This window comes from Rhinatrema bivittatum, chromosome 3 (assembly GCF_901001135.1).
Source record: "Rhinatrema bivittatum chromosome 3, aRhiBiv1.1, whole genome shotgun sequence".
Lineage (NCBI taxonomy): Eukaryota > Metazoa > Chordata > Amphibia > Gymnophiona > Rhinatrematidae > Rhinatrema > Rhinatrema bivittatum.
The window spans coordinates 67,215,902-67,234,518 of NC_042617.1; the positions used below are offsets into that span (position 1 = coordinate 67,215,902).

Genomic DNA, 18,617 nt, shown 5'->3' on the forward strand with positions numbered 1-18,617 from the left:
CTACTCTATGCATATCCTCCCATACCGCTTATCACCAAGACACTGGTGAAGCTACAACAGGACAAGGGGACCATGATACTCATAGCCCCATATTGGCCTCGACAGGTATGGTTTCCCACGCTGCTAGACCTTTCAGTCAGGGATCCAATACGTCTGGGAATAGCTCCCAATCTCATTACTCAGGATCAGGGTCGGTTGCGCCATCCCAACCTTCAGTCCCTATCCCTGACAGCATGGATGTTGAAAGCTTAATCTTACAACCACTCCATCTTTCAACAAATGTTTCCCAAGTGCTTATAGCTTCCCGCAAACCTTCCACGAGAAAAAATTACTCTTTCAAATGGAAACGGTTCACATTCTGGTGCAAGCAAAATCATACAGATCCTTTTACTTGCCCCACATCTACTCTTCTAGATTATTTGTACCATCTTTCAAACTCTGGTCTTCAGACATCGTCAATCAGAGTACATTTGAGTGCAATCTCCGCTTACCATAACAAGATAGGAGATGCACCTATATCCACACAACCTCTCGTCAGTAGATTCATGAGAGGTCTAACACATCTTAATCCACCAATTCGGCCTCCAGCTACACAATGGGACCTGAATCTGGTTTTAACAGGACTAATGCGTTCTCCTTTCGAACCCATTGATTCCTGTGATCTTAAATTTCTCACATGGAAGACTATTTTCCTCATAGCCATCACATCAGTTAGAAGGGTTAGTGAGTTACAAGCACTTGTCACATATGAACCTTATACAAAGTTCCTCCATGACAGAGTGGTTCTCCGAACGCATCCGAAATTCCTTCCTAAGGTAGTTACGGAATTCCATTTAAATCAAACAATAGTCTTACCCACATTCTTTCCAAAGCCTCACTCTCACCAGGGGGAAAGAGCTTTGCACACTTTGGACTGCAAACGTGCGTTGTCCTATTACTTGAATCGCACTACGTCCCTCAGAACATCCAATCAGCTTTTTGTCTCTTATGACCCAAATAAGCCTGGTAGAGCAGTGGGAAAACATACTTTATCCAATTGGTTAGCAGACTGCATACAATTTTGCTATGCAAAAGCAGGCCTTCCTCTCCAAGGGCGAGTAAAGGCACACTCAGTAAGAGCAATGTCAACCTCGGTAGCACACTTTCGTTCAGTGCCAATCATTGACATTTGTAAAGCAGCAACATGGAGTTCTCTTCACACTTTTGCAGCTCATTACTGTTTGGACAAGGAAGGACGACAAGATTCAGCCTATGGACAATCTGTCTTAAAGAACTTGTTTCCAGCTTAATCCCAACTCCTTCTACATCCACTCTGCTGTGATCTTCGGCTGACTCATTTTCTTCAACAAAGCATCACTGCTACCTGACTCAGCCTCTAGCTTGCTAATCACCCATATGTGAGGACTAGCATCCTGCTTGTCCTGGGATAAAGCAAAATTGCTTACCTTGTAATAGGTGTTATCCCAGGACAGCAGGATGTAGTCCTCACGGAACCCGCCCGCCACCCCGCGGAGTTGGGCCTCAGACTTTATTATTTTATTTTGCTTACGCTTATTGCTACATACAAGACTGGAGTGAGACCCCTGTGGCAGGAAATATCATAGCATGCCGAGCATGCTCAGTAGCCTCAGGCAGCCAGTTTAAAACTTCTAGAAACTTGCCAGAAGTTTTCCCGCTTAAGGGCTCCGTGGATGACGTCACCCATATGTGAGGACTACATCCTGCTGTCCTGGGATAACACCTATTACAAGGTAAGCAATTTTGCTATACTTCTTAACTAAAGAGGCTACTAAGGAATAGCAAGTAGAAAGTGTAACAGTTTATTTGTTTTATACCATATATACTGGGCGACTGCGCCTCACAACTCAGTTCACAACTTCACAGTCCATAATATTTACTTTTTTTTTCCCTGCGGTCTTTGACATTTGTCCATTCGTTATAGATTCTGTCAAGATCTATATTTCCGCCATTTAGTTGATAGTTCTTCACACGCATGATCATATCCAAATGCTCCGTCTGTAACCGATTCCGCGATTTGGTTTTCATAGCATTCATTAAACTGAAGCCACGTTCACAGTCTACACTGGATGCCATGAATGTTCCTCCAATATCCATCAACACAGCAAGGTCTTTGAATTGTTCATTTTGAGTTACAAACGACAACATAGATGACAAATTTGAAACAACTTTGTCTTTGATTTTCTCAGCAACAACGAATTTGAAGTTGTCGTATTGATCAATTACTGTTAACTCTTCAGGCAGAAATTCTTTATATTGAGCACAAAGTGATTTTAGGTTATCAATTCCGAAATCGAAGTCACAATTGACAAGTGACCCAATATCACATGCAGCCCATGCCTGTACTTCCTCTTCTGGAAACCTTTCATCCAGATGGACACACAAGAGATTGATAAATGTGATCAGCGAGCTTGTGTTGACTGCACTATTGGTTGGTACCTGTAATAGTGCTTTAACACTTTGACTCCACCGAGGTGAGCTTTTAGATATTGAGTTCTGATCTTGTTCAGTTTGCCTTGAGCTAGATGGTGAGCTTCTAGAGTTGTTAAACCCTTCTTCTGAAGAAGAGACAATGAAGCCAAATCTGATAGAACATCATTCAAAATTTCCAGAGCTACCCTAAACTCAGAAGAGCTCAGCTTCTTGAAACAGTATTTGGCAATTGGGTCTTTTCCCCGCTCTTCCTCGAAATATTATAACAAAACAGCATAGTTTTGAACTATAGCTTGCACAGCAAAATGACTTGACAGCCATCACACTTCATTTAAAGGTCTGAATGCCACTGAATCATGCTCTGAGGCATCAATGATTTCTTGAAATGTAACTCTTTTCGAAATAGATCTACTAAACATCGAGTTCACAGTTCTGATAAGAGTTTCAATGTCTTGCATCAGTTTGACTTCTTTCCATGTATCAGTTATTCCTAAATCTTCACGATATGCTACACAGTGTTGCTGAGTTAGGTGTGGGATTTCTTTTTTCAACTGTGCTGCTACTCCATTTTTTTCTTTCTAACATAACAGAGGCTCCGTCCGATGTAAACATAACCATCTTCCTTAAATCAAGCTTGTTTGCTGTATAAGAGTTTGATGGCAGATACGATTAAAGCAGCATCGCAATGTTCTAATTGCAAAATGCCACCAAACGATACTTTATAATCCAAAGCATTGCTAGGCCAATACTTAAAGTAAAGTATTAAGCATTTGGTCAAAGATATGTCAGTGCTTTCATCAACGGTTAAAGTGTGGAACAATACCGAAGAAATTTCTTGCATTATATCATTTTGAACAACGCTGTTGATGACTTCAAGAAATTCAAATGCGTAACTTTTACTTCTCCAACTATCTGGCAGCTTTACAAATTTGGCCATGTGTTCATTTATATCTGTAACAGCCAGCATAGAGGAGTTCAATTTGATAGTTAGCAAGACGCTGTCAATCAGGACCTTTATCTCATCTGGATTTGAACGCTTCCATTCTACAATGATTTGCCTCCTTTGCTTTTCTTCTGGAGTCTCTAGTAACAGGTTCTTCAACCCACCGCGAAATAGTGGATTCATATTTTTCAATTTTGTTACACTGTAGTGAGATTTACTTACTAGATGCCTTTTGAGGAAATCCAGTTTCCAGACCTCGTTCCAACTTTTACCCATAGAAAACTCTCCTACAGCTTTCGCTTCAGCGCAGATCAGACAAATGACTCCTTTATCTTCATCGTACGAAAAAATTTCACACAGGGCTACACGAGTTAGGCTGTGCGACTTCACGGTATTAGTTTCAACAGTCTCATGTAGCCATTCGGATTTAAATGATGTAGCTGTCCTCTTGCATTTAACACCTTTACTCATTTCAGTTTTATGCATTCAAATCTTATTATCTTAATTGTAATTACTTAAATATTATCAACTTATTTAAACTTAACCAGCTGACACCATCTTTTTCTAATTTTCTTTATAAATGATTATATTATCACATGGCGTCATATACACTCAGTCATCTAGCTGCTGACGCAGAGCATAGATTCTTGTACGCGTGCTAGCGTCGGCGGCACGGGACAGACTTAGTTTTTGAGTGCTCGCCAGGCGCTTACAACCTGTATCAGACGCCGCCGGGCTCGACGGACCCTCGGTCTGACCCGCTATGGCCATTTATTGCATCCTGTTCACGGAGCGGGTAGAGATCGGCAGGGGCTGCAGGGGATCGTCGCAGGCCGAGGAGAATATCTGAGGGATGGAAAGGGATGAGCCAGGGGTGGGGACACATGCGTGCGTACGCCCGAGAGAATGGATTGGCGCCGGACTGGTCGGGCTATGGAGCGGGACCCGGGATCGGATGGGGTACGCATGTGTATTGTGTAGCCTAGCAATGCTAGCATCCCATCCACACTGTGGCACTGTACCCTGAACCGCTGCAGCTATGCCATGGCCTTGGAGGTTGGGAGTATGAACTCTCCCTGACTTCATCCCATTAATGACCTAACAGGCTAACAGTCAGTTCTAAGTAACAGACATTATATAGCGCACGTTAGGTGTCTCCCATCATTGCTGTGCAAGTATAATGATTTTATGCCTAATAATTTGCCTAGTTTTTGGAAAAACTCTAAGAATAAAAACTCTGTGCGCTAAACTTTGTATCATGTGCGCGGCCTTCACGGGCCATGTGCGCATGCACACGCGCACAGCTTAGAGGGAACATTGACCTAGGGCACCTAATAGCCATGCACCAGCCCTGCAGAAATCTGTAACCCACGTGCACCCTCCACCCATCCACTCATGGATAATCATGCACCCCTCCCCTACTCGTATGCACCTACAACCCCCAATCCCCACCTATACCTGCCACAAACACCCACATCTCTCATCCCCCCAAACACTAGGGTTGCCAACTGGCTCCAGGTTTTCAGGACAAGTTGATTCAGTTTTGGTTTTACCCCCACTCATGTTGGAACTTGTAGTTTTGCTTTTCTTAAGGAATATAAAGGGACATCAGACCTTCAAGTCCCTGCATGCAATGGGGTAAAACCAGGACTGGATCAACCTGTCCTGAAAATCTGGAGCCAGATGACAATCCTACCAAACACATCTTTACTACAATCTCCCCCAACACTCCCTCCCCCCTACAAATCCATGTTGGAAAGAATTCCCAGTGCATTAGCCAGCTTGTCGTAGTCTGTTTTTAACCAAACAACACATTGTTATCAACCAACATTTTCACCAGCATTCTAAATCACCAAAAAGATTTATCCTTTTTTCTCCCTCCTTGTTTTTTTCAAAGTTAACCATATAGTGTTCAGAATGGCCATTTGTTAGTGATGAACAATGATAACTTTTGATAACTTTTCTAATCCCCTCTTGCAGACAGTAAGTGTTCAGGAAGTATCTGGTCCATGTAATAACATTACTTTTTTGGAGCCAGCAGTTTACTTCTGCTCTTTTGAGGTTCCAGCTCATTCAGAACTGGAGCTAGGTTCTAGCACCATGAGCAACCACCTAGAATTTTTTCCCCTAACTCATATCCCCTCCCAACTCAGCTATCCCTGGGGACCATGCACCAGGGCTCCTCCTGGAGCTTTGCAACCATGGATCCTAAATCCAACCACTAGGTATTGCTGTTGCGCAATAACTGGGACTCTTCCATCCTCCCCCCTGCCCCCCCCCCAAGTGGCTGTGAGCAGCATACCCAGTCCTAAACAACCTAAGCAGAGTCCTGGCCCAGGAATCAAGTGCAGGTCCCTCCTCAAGGCAGTACAAGCAGCGCTGTCGAGCTATTGGGCCAGCCCTAATAATGTCACTTTACTGCTGGGTTTAGGTGAGGGGTCATAGCGTGGGGGACTTATCTCATATTTATAGTTCTGAAGGACATGATGCTTCTATCTAAAGGAACCATGTGGACTGGCAACAAATTATAACAAAAACCAAACATTTTATTTCATTATTTTAATGTTTTTAAAGAAACGGTCATGTACCTAAGCTATGTCACCAAGACACACTTTTAAGGCCATCCCAGAGGTGCACTGCCATGCAGAGAGTCCCCCAAGTTGGGTGTTCTGCTCCTAAGGTGGCTGGGAATGTTGTAAAAGCAACCTCCATAAGCGAAGGGAGTCATGGTCATTGCTTAAAGATGACTCCTAGTGACTGGATTTAGAGCCCATGATTGCAGTGTTCCAGAAGAAGTCCTGGTGCATGATCCCTGACCCAAGTCTGTCTCTGTAATGACCAGACTAGATATGTTGGGGGAACAGGGGAGATATAAAACAGGGTAAAAAAATCCCTAGGTATTTCTGAATAGAGGCTCATGGTGCCAGATCCCAGCCCTGATTTATATTGAGCTAAAAGTAGGAAGGAGCAGAGTGACACTTGGTGGGCCAAAAAAGACACTTTCAGACTCAGGAAATGCTTTATTTTGCTTCATGCTGTCTTTCTATAAACTATTTATAATTTTTATACCTCACATGCCGTCTTTAGATTTGGCACAAAATATCTTAGTAAAACCGAGGAATTTAAGGTAATGGCCAATTTCTCTATACCAACTATGTCCATTACATGAAGGCAGCGTAATGACTTACACAAGACCACAGCATTGAGCATTCCAGTGTAAGGTGTGGCACCCACACACTGGTAGATGACCCCCATCCTGTCTTGTACTGCACCCTTTTGAATGTCATTCTTTAGTCTTGTGAGGAAAAACACTAAAAAGATAGCAAATATCAAATTTTGGGAGAGTCGCATTATTATGCCAGTCCTGTTTCTGGATAAGTTTCTTATTGTTCTTCTGAAAATAAATAAAACAAGATAGCTGAGTTAGTATATTTTCAGTAATAAAATGTATTCCTGTCTTCTGTAACAGTAGAGAGAGATTTTAGTGATGCAGATATTTCTTCACGTTGTGGCACAGAAAGTTATATAATATGGACTATCTAACAATTATATTCTAGAGCTACCAACCAGATTTGATTCCTTATCACAGGAGTTGCTGATAATTTATTTTAGGGGCAATATACCAACTGTTGGCATCAGGATTTCTACCCATTGGCTTTGCTACAAGTCTGAAAGCAAGAGTAGGCGTATACTTTCGCTTTGAAACTTCTCCAGGTAAAAAGTCCATGCAGCCATTTGCATCTGCTCTCTCTGTAGAATTTGCTGGTAGAGTATGCATGAAGATTGGAAAATGCAATCCATATGAGTACATTTCCTCCCCAACCTAAAAATCCCACCCCCTCAATGTAACTCAAAGTATGGGCATTGTGGAAGAACAGGCTCACTTTAAGCCAAGTTGAGAGAGGGCAGTTTCAAGTTGTCCAATTAAAATGACTATAATGCTTTTCACCCGCATAAAGCACTTTGAAAACTGTCCTTCCCATTTTCTAGTCTTGTCTTCACAGGGTTTGTAAGTTTGGAAGGTGGCTGTTTGCCCAGCTTGTGCTGCAATAGAGTGCAACAACCATCACTACAGCAAGATTGCCCATTCTTATGAGAGTGGCCTGAAAACACGGCCCCTTTTCAGTGAAATTGCCACCAGAAAAAAATATGATCAAATAGGTTGTCCAAGTTGTCTTACCGTAGGAGGACACATAGCTTGGAAATCACACTGGGTGGATCTTGATTTTTAAAAGGTATAAGTGGCAAGTCTTTCCTGCGCTTTGCTCTTTCAGTGTCTTCCAAAGTGCTGAGAAACTGTTCTGAATCTCTATAGATAGAAACGATGGTTTGCACTCTGCTATAGGTTTCAATCTCACGCTCTTTGTTTCTAGTGTCCACTGACGTCACATCAACTGCAAAACAATGTATGATCATATACATCATCCGATCTACAGTCTGAAACCTTTTAGAAAGGTCTATAAAGGTAATACTTAAGATGAGCTGTTTTTCTTCCAGTGTTTAATCAAAAGGAATGCTGTAAAGACTATTCTAGTGAGAAAAACGAACTAAAGGCTGTTACATGGTTGTTTTTTCTTTTTTCACTTTACTTTTATATATCACCCTCCTCCAAAAAAGACCCACAGTAGCTTACAACAAATGTCAAAAATACAGTAAAAAAAAAAAAAATCAAACAATACAAAGTAAAATTAATATGATTATTAATTGCAAATATCACATTTCCTGTCCCTACGCCCAACCCACTCCAAACAAGCCAGTAACTCCCACCCAGAAATAAGGAAATCCCAACCTGCAATAGCTCCTTATGCTCCCCCTGCTTACCAGTGGCAGATCCCTTATGGGCACTGCAGTGACATTGGGTCACAGCCCCAAAGGCAGCAAAGGGAGGTGAGGGCATGGGACTGATCCCAGCCAAGTCTGGCCAGCGAAAAGGTTTCACCCTCTTCCCCACCACAGTCCCTGCAGATGCTATAGTAGTGGTATTTATTTATTTAAAAAAATGTGTAGTCTGCCCCACTGCAACAATAATCGTTCTAGACAGATTAAAGTTAAAACATGCATATTTATCTCTTACATAACACACAGAAACATATAATACAAAAACATGATTGATAATAAACACATAAAAAATGTAAAAAATGACTTTAAAAATCTGGTAACACAATTCTTCCTACACTTCTGCTGCATCTTGGGGTGGGGAAATGCCTGTTTAAATAAGAATGACTTAAACAATTTAATAAAAGTCTTGAGATCTTCAGCCTCTCTAAGTGGGAGGCCATGCCATGATTTGGGGCCTTCCACCGAGAAGGCTCGCTTTTCAGTGGCATGAAGGCAACACTCGCTAAAAGATACAATTGTAAGCAGTAATGGTGTTGCAGAGTGCAAAGGCTGAAAAGGTTAATAAAACTGAAGAACATCCTTTAGATATAAAGGTCCATCTTCGTGTAATACTTTATGCGGTCAACACCAAATTTTAAACTGAATACTCCATTACATTTACATTTATTAGGATTTGTGAATCGCCTAACACAGAAAGGCCTAGGCGATGAACAAAATAACATAGATAATCATAAAAAAGCATATACAAAATCATGAAGACTTAAAATTAAATAAAAAAAAAAAAAAGACCTAAAACTTATGACATTAAAATAAATAACATTAAAACAGTAAGGAAGTGAACCATCATAATATAAAAAAGTCAAAAACAGATGAAATAAATTAAGCAGCTAAAAATAAGCTAACTTAAAAAGAAAAGTTTTGATTTGTTTTCTAAAACTCTTAATAGAATCACATTGTCTAAGTTCAATAGGAAACGAGTTCCAGCAACTGAAAAGGTGCTTTCACTCGATGCAACTGGAAGCCAATGAAGCTCCTTCATATGGAGTAATATTCTCACTATGCTGGCATCCTGTAGTCAACCTTGTTGCGACATGTTGAGCAAATTGCAATGCCTGTAGCTACCATATAGATAATCCAATGTAAAGCACATTACAACATTCCAATAAATTCAGCACCAGTGCTTGTACATTGCAAAAATCTGTTTTCAATGCATGTCTTAGTTGCCACAGAATTTTAATCTAAAAATTGCAGACGTTAATACCCTATTTCTCTGTGGTTGCATTGTAAAGATTGCATCAGTAATAAGACCTAAATCATGAACCTTTGACAAAAAGGAATATATTGTACCTGATTCCTTAAGAACTCTTAGCTCTGCTGGAACATCATCCTGGCTTATGCAGATAACTTCTGTTGTATTTCAGTTTAAAGCCAGTTTCTTTTCTCTGTCTCAGTGATGCAGTTTGTTAATAGTGCCGACCTTATTGGCAAATATAGCTGAATCTACCTGGTAGATTCAAATTTTTTTTTTTTTTTTGCTTCTCTAAGGGTTCAAAACTGCAGTGGACACTTTTACATTTGTTTAGTGCTTTTGGACTTGTACAACTTATCAAAATTGTTATTGTTTTTGTTAAATCTTTTTGTATGAGGACATAGGCAGCAGTCTAAAGTTAGGATAACTTTTGGAAATACACACACCTGACTGGCACCCTAGGTTTCCAACCTAAAAAAAAAAAAAAAAAGATAATTTTCAAAAGCCTTTTTCCCAGGTAAATACAGATTTACCTGGATACAAGGACTGCCTGAAAATTGCTCCCCTGGCTAAAAGTAGGGCACAGTTTTAGCCACATTAGCATTAGGCCTGGTTAGGTTGGGGCAGGCAAATAATGTGTGTCCATTGCATCTTCAGATCTCCTTGAGTTATTTTTCCTGGGGGAAAAATATCCACAGAAAAAGCTGGTTTTTGGCTACATTGACTCTAGGGCAATTTTCAAAATAAAAAGTACGCGCATATTTTCTCTTAGTAAAATTGGTGCAAAGACTGGAGGTAAAATATATCCGTGGGCTCTGCAGGAGTGCAGGCACTTTGACTATATTTCCCCTTCCAGTGCAGAAAAGGTGGTGGGGTGGGGGTTTGATCTTACAATTTCTCCTGCTTATTTGCCTTTCCAGCTCTATTGGAACCTGCCCTGAGGGCAACTTGAGCTTTCATTCATAGTGACCTGGAGTTTTCCCCAGCTTTACTGTTCCTCCCCCTTTCCAATTTAGCTCAGCCATGACCGTGACAGCCTCTCTGATTGAAAGGGTCAGATTGCTGCTCCTTCTGGATGCTGTACAAAAATGTGCCCTTGTTCCAGTCAGCAGGTGTCGCTGAGGTGCTATGGCTGGGACTCCCTTCCACCAATGGGAGGCGAGCGCTGCCTATACAACACTAGTGGCCAGGGAGCAGGAGCCGGGTCTGAAAATCACACCGGGGTCTCCTGCACGGCAGCACTCAGGACCCATCCTGCAGAAAAGGATGCAATCAGTTTATAATTTTTTTTTTTTTTTTTTACAAGAACACAAGTCTATCAAAACACTTTTCATTTTGATTTCAAGCCAAAAAAGAAAACCTTACCATAAAAATCAAAAGGATTAGACTGTTCAGGACATGGATAGCCACAGTTGGTGTAAAAGTCTATCATTTCTTGAGAGCCACCACAGAAAATAAGTTCTCCACAGCTCATGATGGCAATTTTATCAAATACCTGGTGGGATAACGTGATGCATTAATATCGTTTCGTGATGGCTAGGCATTGACAATCATGATGGTTTCAGAATTCATGGAAATAGGGAAGAATACTTTAAGAACAATAGACTTGCCAAACTGGGTCAGACCAAGGGTCCATCAAGCCCAGTACCCTGTTTCCAACAGTGGTCAAGCCGGGTCACAAGTACCTGGCAGGATCCCAAGGGATAGATCGATTCCAAGCTGCTTATCCCAAGAATAAGCAGTGGATTTCTGCAATTCTACCTTAATAATGGTTAATGGACTTTTCCTCCAGGAACTTGTCCAAATCTTTTTTAAACTTAACTACACGAATAGCTTTCACTACATCCTCTGGCAACGGATTCCAGAGCTTAATTATGTGTTGAGTAAAAAAAAACATTTTCTCCTATTAGTTTTAAATATATTACCTAGTAACTTCATTGCAAGTCCCCTGGTCTTTGTACTTTTCGAAATAATAAACAACTTTCCAGCTTCAGACTACAATAACCCTTCTGGGTGGTATCAGAAAATGTAATTTATAGCTATGAGTAAAACCAACTAATCAAAAGTTTGTTCCAATAAGATTATTTGGAATCAGCATCCCCCAAATCTGGTCCTAGAGGGCCAAATGCGCATTCTTTGTGAAAACCGTTAAAACCGTACTGGCTTGCATCCCTCAGGGATCAGATTTAGTGACGCCTGACTTAGGGCCAAAGGTGGGATTTTGCACCAGTTTAGACTTTTAGGGTGATGAAACAAGGTGATTTGTTTGCATTCTCCTTGATTGGGGAAAACAAAAATGGATCCAGATAATGTTTGGGGATGCTTATTAGACAAACAGGGCTGATGCTCAGTTAATCAACAGATTGCACTGTTGCTTCCCATCAGATTTCATTGAGCAATCAAGCTTCTAACTGGACTTCTGTGGAAGTAAAGTGCATGACCTCTGTTTTAGGGGTAATGCCATTGGAATCTTCCATACCCCATCTTTTTTTTGTAGGTGCGTTTCCTGGCAAAGTAAAAGTGCCTATTTGTACAGCTGTGTCTATCCAGCTGTATGCATGTATCAGACACCTGGTTGAAAGGCATGCATCTTGTGTTTGAGAGTGGACACTGGAATGTGCCTACTTTGTGCTATGTACCCAGTGTATCCTTTCTGGAGTTTAGTATGAATCATTGCTTCATAAAAGGGTGAAGTCTCAAGGGTGGCTGTCTGCACCATGGTGTGCTCTAAGCAGAAGTCTTGTGACCTTTTCTGGCCTCCTAGAAGGTGGTTTTTTTCTAGCTGGTCCTCTCATTGATTCCGCCTTCTGTTCTATCAGTTGATAATAACAGCCTGGCCTGGTATAAGAACCAGACTGTATTTTACTGTGCCTAGTCTAATTTTATCCCTCAAGAGTGCAAATTAAGACCCAATGGCAATGTATATGCCGCCTAACCACAGCTCTAAGAAACTAACAAATGAAACGTACATAAACATAAAATAACGCATAGAAACATGTAGACTCAGTGGTAAACTTAAACTTCAACACTAGAAAGCAGTTAAAAATCAAAAACATAAAATATGTTCCTGTTTCACAAAAGCCTGCTCAAAGAAGAATGTCTTTTAATATTTTCCTGAAAGACTTAGTACACGAGCGAGTTCACCTCAAAGCTCTCATTATCCGTACACCAGTACAAACTGCCTTAGTTTTAGCCCACTTCCCACTGTGATAGAGAGATACACTTGAAATGTCTGTTTAAAGCAGTTTTGCAGAAAAATAGTAGTTTCTCCAGTCTAAAAATAAAAAGAATTGGCTGCTCCGTGGCTGTTAGAGCACAACCTGACAAAACGGTGAAGAAGCATATTGGCCGCTGCTAATGCATTCTCGGAGAAAACTGATCCTTTAAGACCAGAAATGGGTATTGCAGGCCTCCCTCCCAGAGGAGAAGAAGAAACTAGTATGAAGCCATGTTGGCTGACCAGTGAATGGCACTGATGGTGGGAGCCAGTGGGGTTTCACACTGGCAAAAAAAAAAAAAATAAATGGGACATACTAGTGCTATGCAGCTACCAGTTAACCAGGGTGTGAAGCGTCTTTCTCCTCCTCCTACACCCCCCCCCCTACGCCAGCTGCTGGTAAGGGAGTGGGAGTCAAAATCCTGTGCATGTGGTCCAGATTTCTTGAGGAGGGGGTTGTGGTAAGAAAGAAAGAAAGTGAAATAATGAAAGGAATAGAGGGAGAAAAATTCAGAGACATGAGGGTTGAGAGACCGAGCCATGAAAAAAGGAGGGCTTGGAAGCAAAGGAAAGATGGGAAAGTGCAGCAGAGTAGGGCAGACTGTGAAGCAGGAGGCAAAGGATGGTGGGTACCCTGCAAAATACACAGAAGGAGAAGGAGAGGTAGATGGGAGGCGTTAGAAATGCAGGGAGAGAGAAGAGTGGAAATGGCTGACAGAGATAAACATGGTTACTAGAGAGGTGAGGCAGGACAGTTCATTCTTATTGCAAATGTTCATGAGTTTTCACCTGCAATATACTTCTAAGGACATCATCTGTTTTGTTCAGATGCAATCTTTGGGCATGTCCTGGTGCAGTAGAGAGATGTCTGAAGTTTGTTATTAAATACAAAAAGCAATAGCTTTGCCCCAAATTTGAGCTTCTAAAAATGGAGCACATGTACTAAAAATTATTTTTTAAAAAAAGGTTTCTGTCATGGATCTTCCAGCAGCCAAAGAGAAAATGACCAGTGGCTACTGCCATCACATTCTTGTGTGTTGTCAGCACTAAGGATCATGGAGATACCCACCTCCACCCTTAGGCCTTATCAGAGCAGCCCATTTGGCCTGAGCCCATAGATCTCCTCCCCACAAAGCTAAAGGAGTCAAATCTTGTCTCAGGGTGGAGGAGCCTTTCCCGTTGTCAGGGCCAGGCAAGCCAATTGAAGGTAATTCCCTGGCAGGAGCAGTACAGGACTCCATTGCTGGGCAGGGAAGGATTTTCTGTCTGGCAAGTCACTTCCCCATTGGGTTGAGCCAGCAAGTTATGGTAGTTGGCAGAGTACTTAGAGCGGGGATTCAGACAGACAAAGCAGGCCGGACAGGACAAGAGTAAACTAGGAACGCACTGGCAAAAAAGGCCTAAGACAGGACAAGATCGAGGCAAAGAACACTCAGGCAAGGAAGGCACTGGGAGGTTTAGACAGAGCAAGGCAAGGAAGGCCACGGGGAGGCCTAGACAGAGCAAAGGCAAGGCAAGGAAGGCCACAGGAAGACCTAGACAGAACAAAGGCAAGGTAAGGAACACACAAGCAAGGAAGACTACTGGAAGATCTAGACAGAGCAAGGGCAAGGCAACACACCAACCAGGAACAAGGCAAGGCAAACAAGAATTAAGAATGAGGCAAGGCATTAGGGGCCACAGCAAGGAGTAAGGGGACTTGATGATGTGGAGAGTAATTCATGAGGGAGGGTTTTATAGGGCTGGCCTTGCTGTGTCATGCAGCTTTCAAGAGGGAGGCTAGAGTGGGTTCGAGTATGGCTCAATGATGGCCCCTGTTGGGGCAGGCAGAATTGTTACACCTAACAACACTGACAGGGGTGTTATCTTGTAAAATACCTTATACATATTTGTAAAGATTCTATTACAATATTTTTATTCTTCTACTTGTTTCATATACTAGTGACTGAATAACCCTGTATATTTTTGTGAATTTTTGTATTTGTTCAATGGGTTTCTGCATCTATATAGTTTTCACATCCAATCAAATGAAGAGCCATGGAATGGTAAGCCAAATAAGACCTGGCTCGTGCCTTTTATTTGAGCATCTATAGTTTGATGTGTTGATTGCTGAAAGTTTGGCATATCCAAGTTGCTAAGGTGGTCTTTTCCAACATATAAAGCCAAACATACAGCATATACAGCAAAACAGGTTCGTATGAAATGAATGAATCTGGATTTCATTGTATGCTTTTCCATGTACTCTCTCTTTCCCAGGCTACAAAGAACTATAAAAAATTCACTACCAGAAATGCATCATTTTGAATATTCTCTATCTACATGTAAATCCTTGTGCTGTTACACTAGTATCTTTTCAGGCTGTGATCCCTTTTCTTGGTCAACAGAAGAATTTTCCAAAGATAATGATGCATGTGAGCCATTGAGACCCTATCTGAAGATAAAACCATTGTGGTCTGAGTTTCATGAACATAATTTTTGGATAATTCTTATATTGGTGCAAGAATCACAATCTGAAAAAAATCCTGGATACTGGTACTCTACTGGTACTAACTCACACAGCAGATGACCTCATCCTTTCTTGTCCTTCATTGGTTGCCATATATTCAACTAGCCAATGATGTCATCAGCTACAGTATAAAATATTTTGCTCTTACTCTGGGCACTGGCGAGTGATCTTATGCTTTTGTTTTTATTAACATTAGAATAATAATTAGAATATGATTTTACAACTATGTTGGAGAGTTAATAGAAATCTACATAACGGAAAACGAATGATTGTTCTCTTCTTTCTTCCTTACCTTAAAAAGTTCAGAGCGAGGCTGATGGATTGAAATAATGACTATCCTGTCCTTGCGTGCGAGCTCTGAAAGCAATATAACAATATGGTTTGCAGTCATAGAGTCGAGGCCTGTTGTTGGTTCATCCAGCAAAATAATCTCTGGAAAAATAATGCAAAAGATTGTGGAACATTCATGAGAATGAATACATTGATATTGTATTATATCCTTTGTCCTATTTTAACTGCACAGTTCACTAAGTCTTAAGAGTAGATTTAAGGTTGTTGTATCTGCATTACATAAAAATGAATAAAAGACAAGTTATTGCAGCACTAATTAAATTTTAATTTGGGGAAAAATATATGCCCTGTGCATAGAAAAAAAAAACTCTCGGTGATGAAAAATTCTTCAAGAGTCATGCAAGGTTTTTTTGTACAATTGTCAAATTGTTGGCATCTATGCAACATCTTGGTGAGGATTTTGTGCCCCCAAAAAGTTGACTAGACTTGCTGTAAATGTGGCTTTCTTTTTTTGATTTTCCTTAGGCTCAGCAATAAACATAGATGGGTTTCTCCAGTCTGCTTTTATCTGTATCTCATCAGGAGCCAAAAATGAGCAAAGCCATGCTAAGTGGCCAATGTTGGTGAGAAAGGAAACAGAGGTTTCTAACTGAAAAAAGGGGTATTCATCACCCAAAGGTCACATCACATGAAAAAGAACTTTTTGGTACAAGGGCTAAAGATTCAACTTAGGCCCAAAAGAACCATAACAGGAGTTCAGTTTTAGACATATTACTTGGTGTGACGTATCGCATGGTTTTTACTCTTTATACCTTTTAGATGGTAAATACCGGTAAATATAAATAAATGTGGCAATGTGACTATAGCTGTGATTATTTCATCCAAAAGTCTGCTTTCTCAACAGTATTCAGTGAACTAAATATGAAACACTCTCTTTTAGCCCAGAGTGACAGGCTCTATTTATTTATTCCATGTAATTAACCGTTATATTCTCATACATCCCAAAGCAGAATTACAGTAAAATCCTGAGGACTGGATTGAGAACCACCGGTGTACAGCACTGCCACTTCATAAAATACCCCTTCCTCCCTCCCCAACTCTTATACTTACAAAAATCCAGCCCATAAGCAAAAATAAAAATACGTATATAACCAACCCCTAACCCAAAACCTGACTAACTTCAAAACACAGTCCCAATCTCAAATTCTTGTAAATCCTCCCTTAAAGCGACTCTCGACCTGCATTTAACATTCTCTTTTAGACGGTTCCTTTTGTACCATTTTCATTTTGGAGTACACCTTTCTCTCCTCCCCATTTTTTACAGTTTTCACTGTAATTCTTCCTCAGGCAAAACTGCACTAAAATGCCGCTCTTTTAATATTCCTGTAATCCTATAACGGACCAGCCCACAAGAAAAGTCAAGGACAGAACAATATTTCTGTTCCTTCCCACCCATAATCTGGGGATTTATTGTACTATTAGGTGGAATTTGTGATTAAAACAATCCAGAAAAAAGTCATGGAAAAAATCTTTATGATATGATTGGGCACATTGTTATATTTTTTAGGAGGGCATTGTACGTGATGCACGTTTAACAACCAGAAGAAGGCAAAAATTACATCTTTCAATGCAGGCCTCAACAGGAAGGGCCAGGAGTACTGAATAAAGACTTTATGGCAGAAGCATCTTTGAATATTTGACCCCCAATGTAGCATCAGTGATGTATCACGCTCCGTATAGCCTTTGGTATAAACGATCTTGAACAGCTGTAGAGAGTGAGATCCTTACAGTGCACAGCAAAAGCCAGCAGCTCACCAAAGTGCACACGAGTGCTTACACGGTCTAATATTTTATCAGTCTGGAAATTTCCTCCTGCTTCTTTGGGCTTTGGTATCGGTTGGAACTGGTCTTTATTGGGCTACGGCACTATGAGCCTTCCTATGCAACTACCAAGGTTATTTCCCCTGTTTTCTATATCCCCATCCAACTTACAGGCTGATTCAGTAAATGTCGCGGGAGAGCAGGCTAGCGCCCGCTCTCCTGTGCGCACAATTTAGGGGGGAAGAAGATGCAAATTAGAGCCCATGGTAAAAAGAGGCGCTAGGGACACTAGCGCGTCCCTAGTGCCTCCTTTTTGACAGGAGTGGCGGCTGTCAGCGGATTTGACAGCCGACGCTCAATTTTTCCGGTGTCGGTTCTCAAGCCCGCTGACAGCCACGGGTTCGGAAAACAGGCACCGGCTAAATTGCGCATCCGTCTTCCGACCCAACAGCCGCCGGCCAATTTAAAATTTATTTTTTTTTAATTTTTGATTTTTTTTTAATTTTGGGGCCTCCGACTTAATATCGCTATGATATTAAGTTGGAGGATGTACAAAAAAGCAGTTTTTTCTGCTTTTCTGTACACTTTCCCAGTGCCGGCAGAAATTAGCCCATCCAAACCCGGGCTAACAGTGCGCTCCACCGGATCGTACTGTACTGTATCGGCCCGTTACTTAGTCCAATCACTACAGCAACAATCCTCAGCTGGGGGCCATGCTCATCAGGCCTCTGTCTTGAGCCTTGAAGACTTGCATCCTGTTTAGACATGATGTGGGCATTGTGTGATGACAGGGGACTTCCTTCCTGCAGGAGCTGAGAAATGCTACCTTGGCAATATCTCCAGTCCAGATCAGCCAGAGGAACAGAAGACCTGACTCAGGAATCAAATCCAGACCTTCCACATGGAGACGTATAGTAAAGGTTCTCAGCCCAGTCCTCAGGATACCCTGAAACCCTGACTGGCTAGGTGTGTACCGAGGGCTGGTTTGGAGACCATTAGAGCACAGCACTGTCACTGATTCATCCGGCCGGCCGGCCACACTATCTCCCTCCTTCAGTACTTGTACAGCAAAAGCTGTCAAACTCACTGGGATCTTGCAGCAACTGCGCTGCAATAGAGACTCGGCGCCTCTCCCCACCGGAAATCCCATTGAAAACACGTCCTCCAATTAGATGATTGGCGACATGGCTGAGACTCAGCTCAGCCATAACAGAATCTACCTGAAAAACAAAACAACTTAATGAGAACGTCCAGAAATTGCTATCCATCAGATATATCACAGTGAGAAATATAGGAGGTG

The 18,617-nt window shown here is 41.5% G+C and overlaps 1 protein-coding gene across 1 annotated transcript in view; it reads right to left on the minus strand.

Moving 5' to 3' along the window:
- Positions 1 to 18,617, minus strand: part of ABCG5 (ATP binding cassette subfamily G member 5) — a 63,785-nt gene that overhangs the window by 30,041 nt on the left and 15,127 nt on the right. Inside the window, exons 5-9 of the mRNA XM_029593330.1 lie at positions 18,405 to 18,537; positions 15,498 to 15,637; positions 10,848 to 10,977; positions 7,575 to 7,788; positions 6,583 to 6,788 (exon numbers count right to left, since the gene is read on the minus strand). Coding sequence (XP_029449190.1) covers positions 6,583 to 6,788; positions 7,575 to 7,788; positions 10,848 to 10,977; positions 15,498 to 15,637; positions 18,405 to 18,537 — 823 coding nt within the window. The remainder of the gene's footprint in view (positions 1 to 6,582; positions 6,789 to 7,574; positions 7,789 to 10,847; positions 10,978 to 15,497; positions 15,638 to 18,404; positions 18,538 to 18,617) is intronic.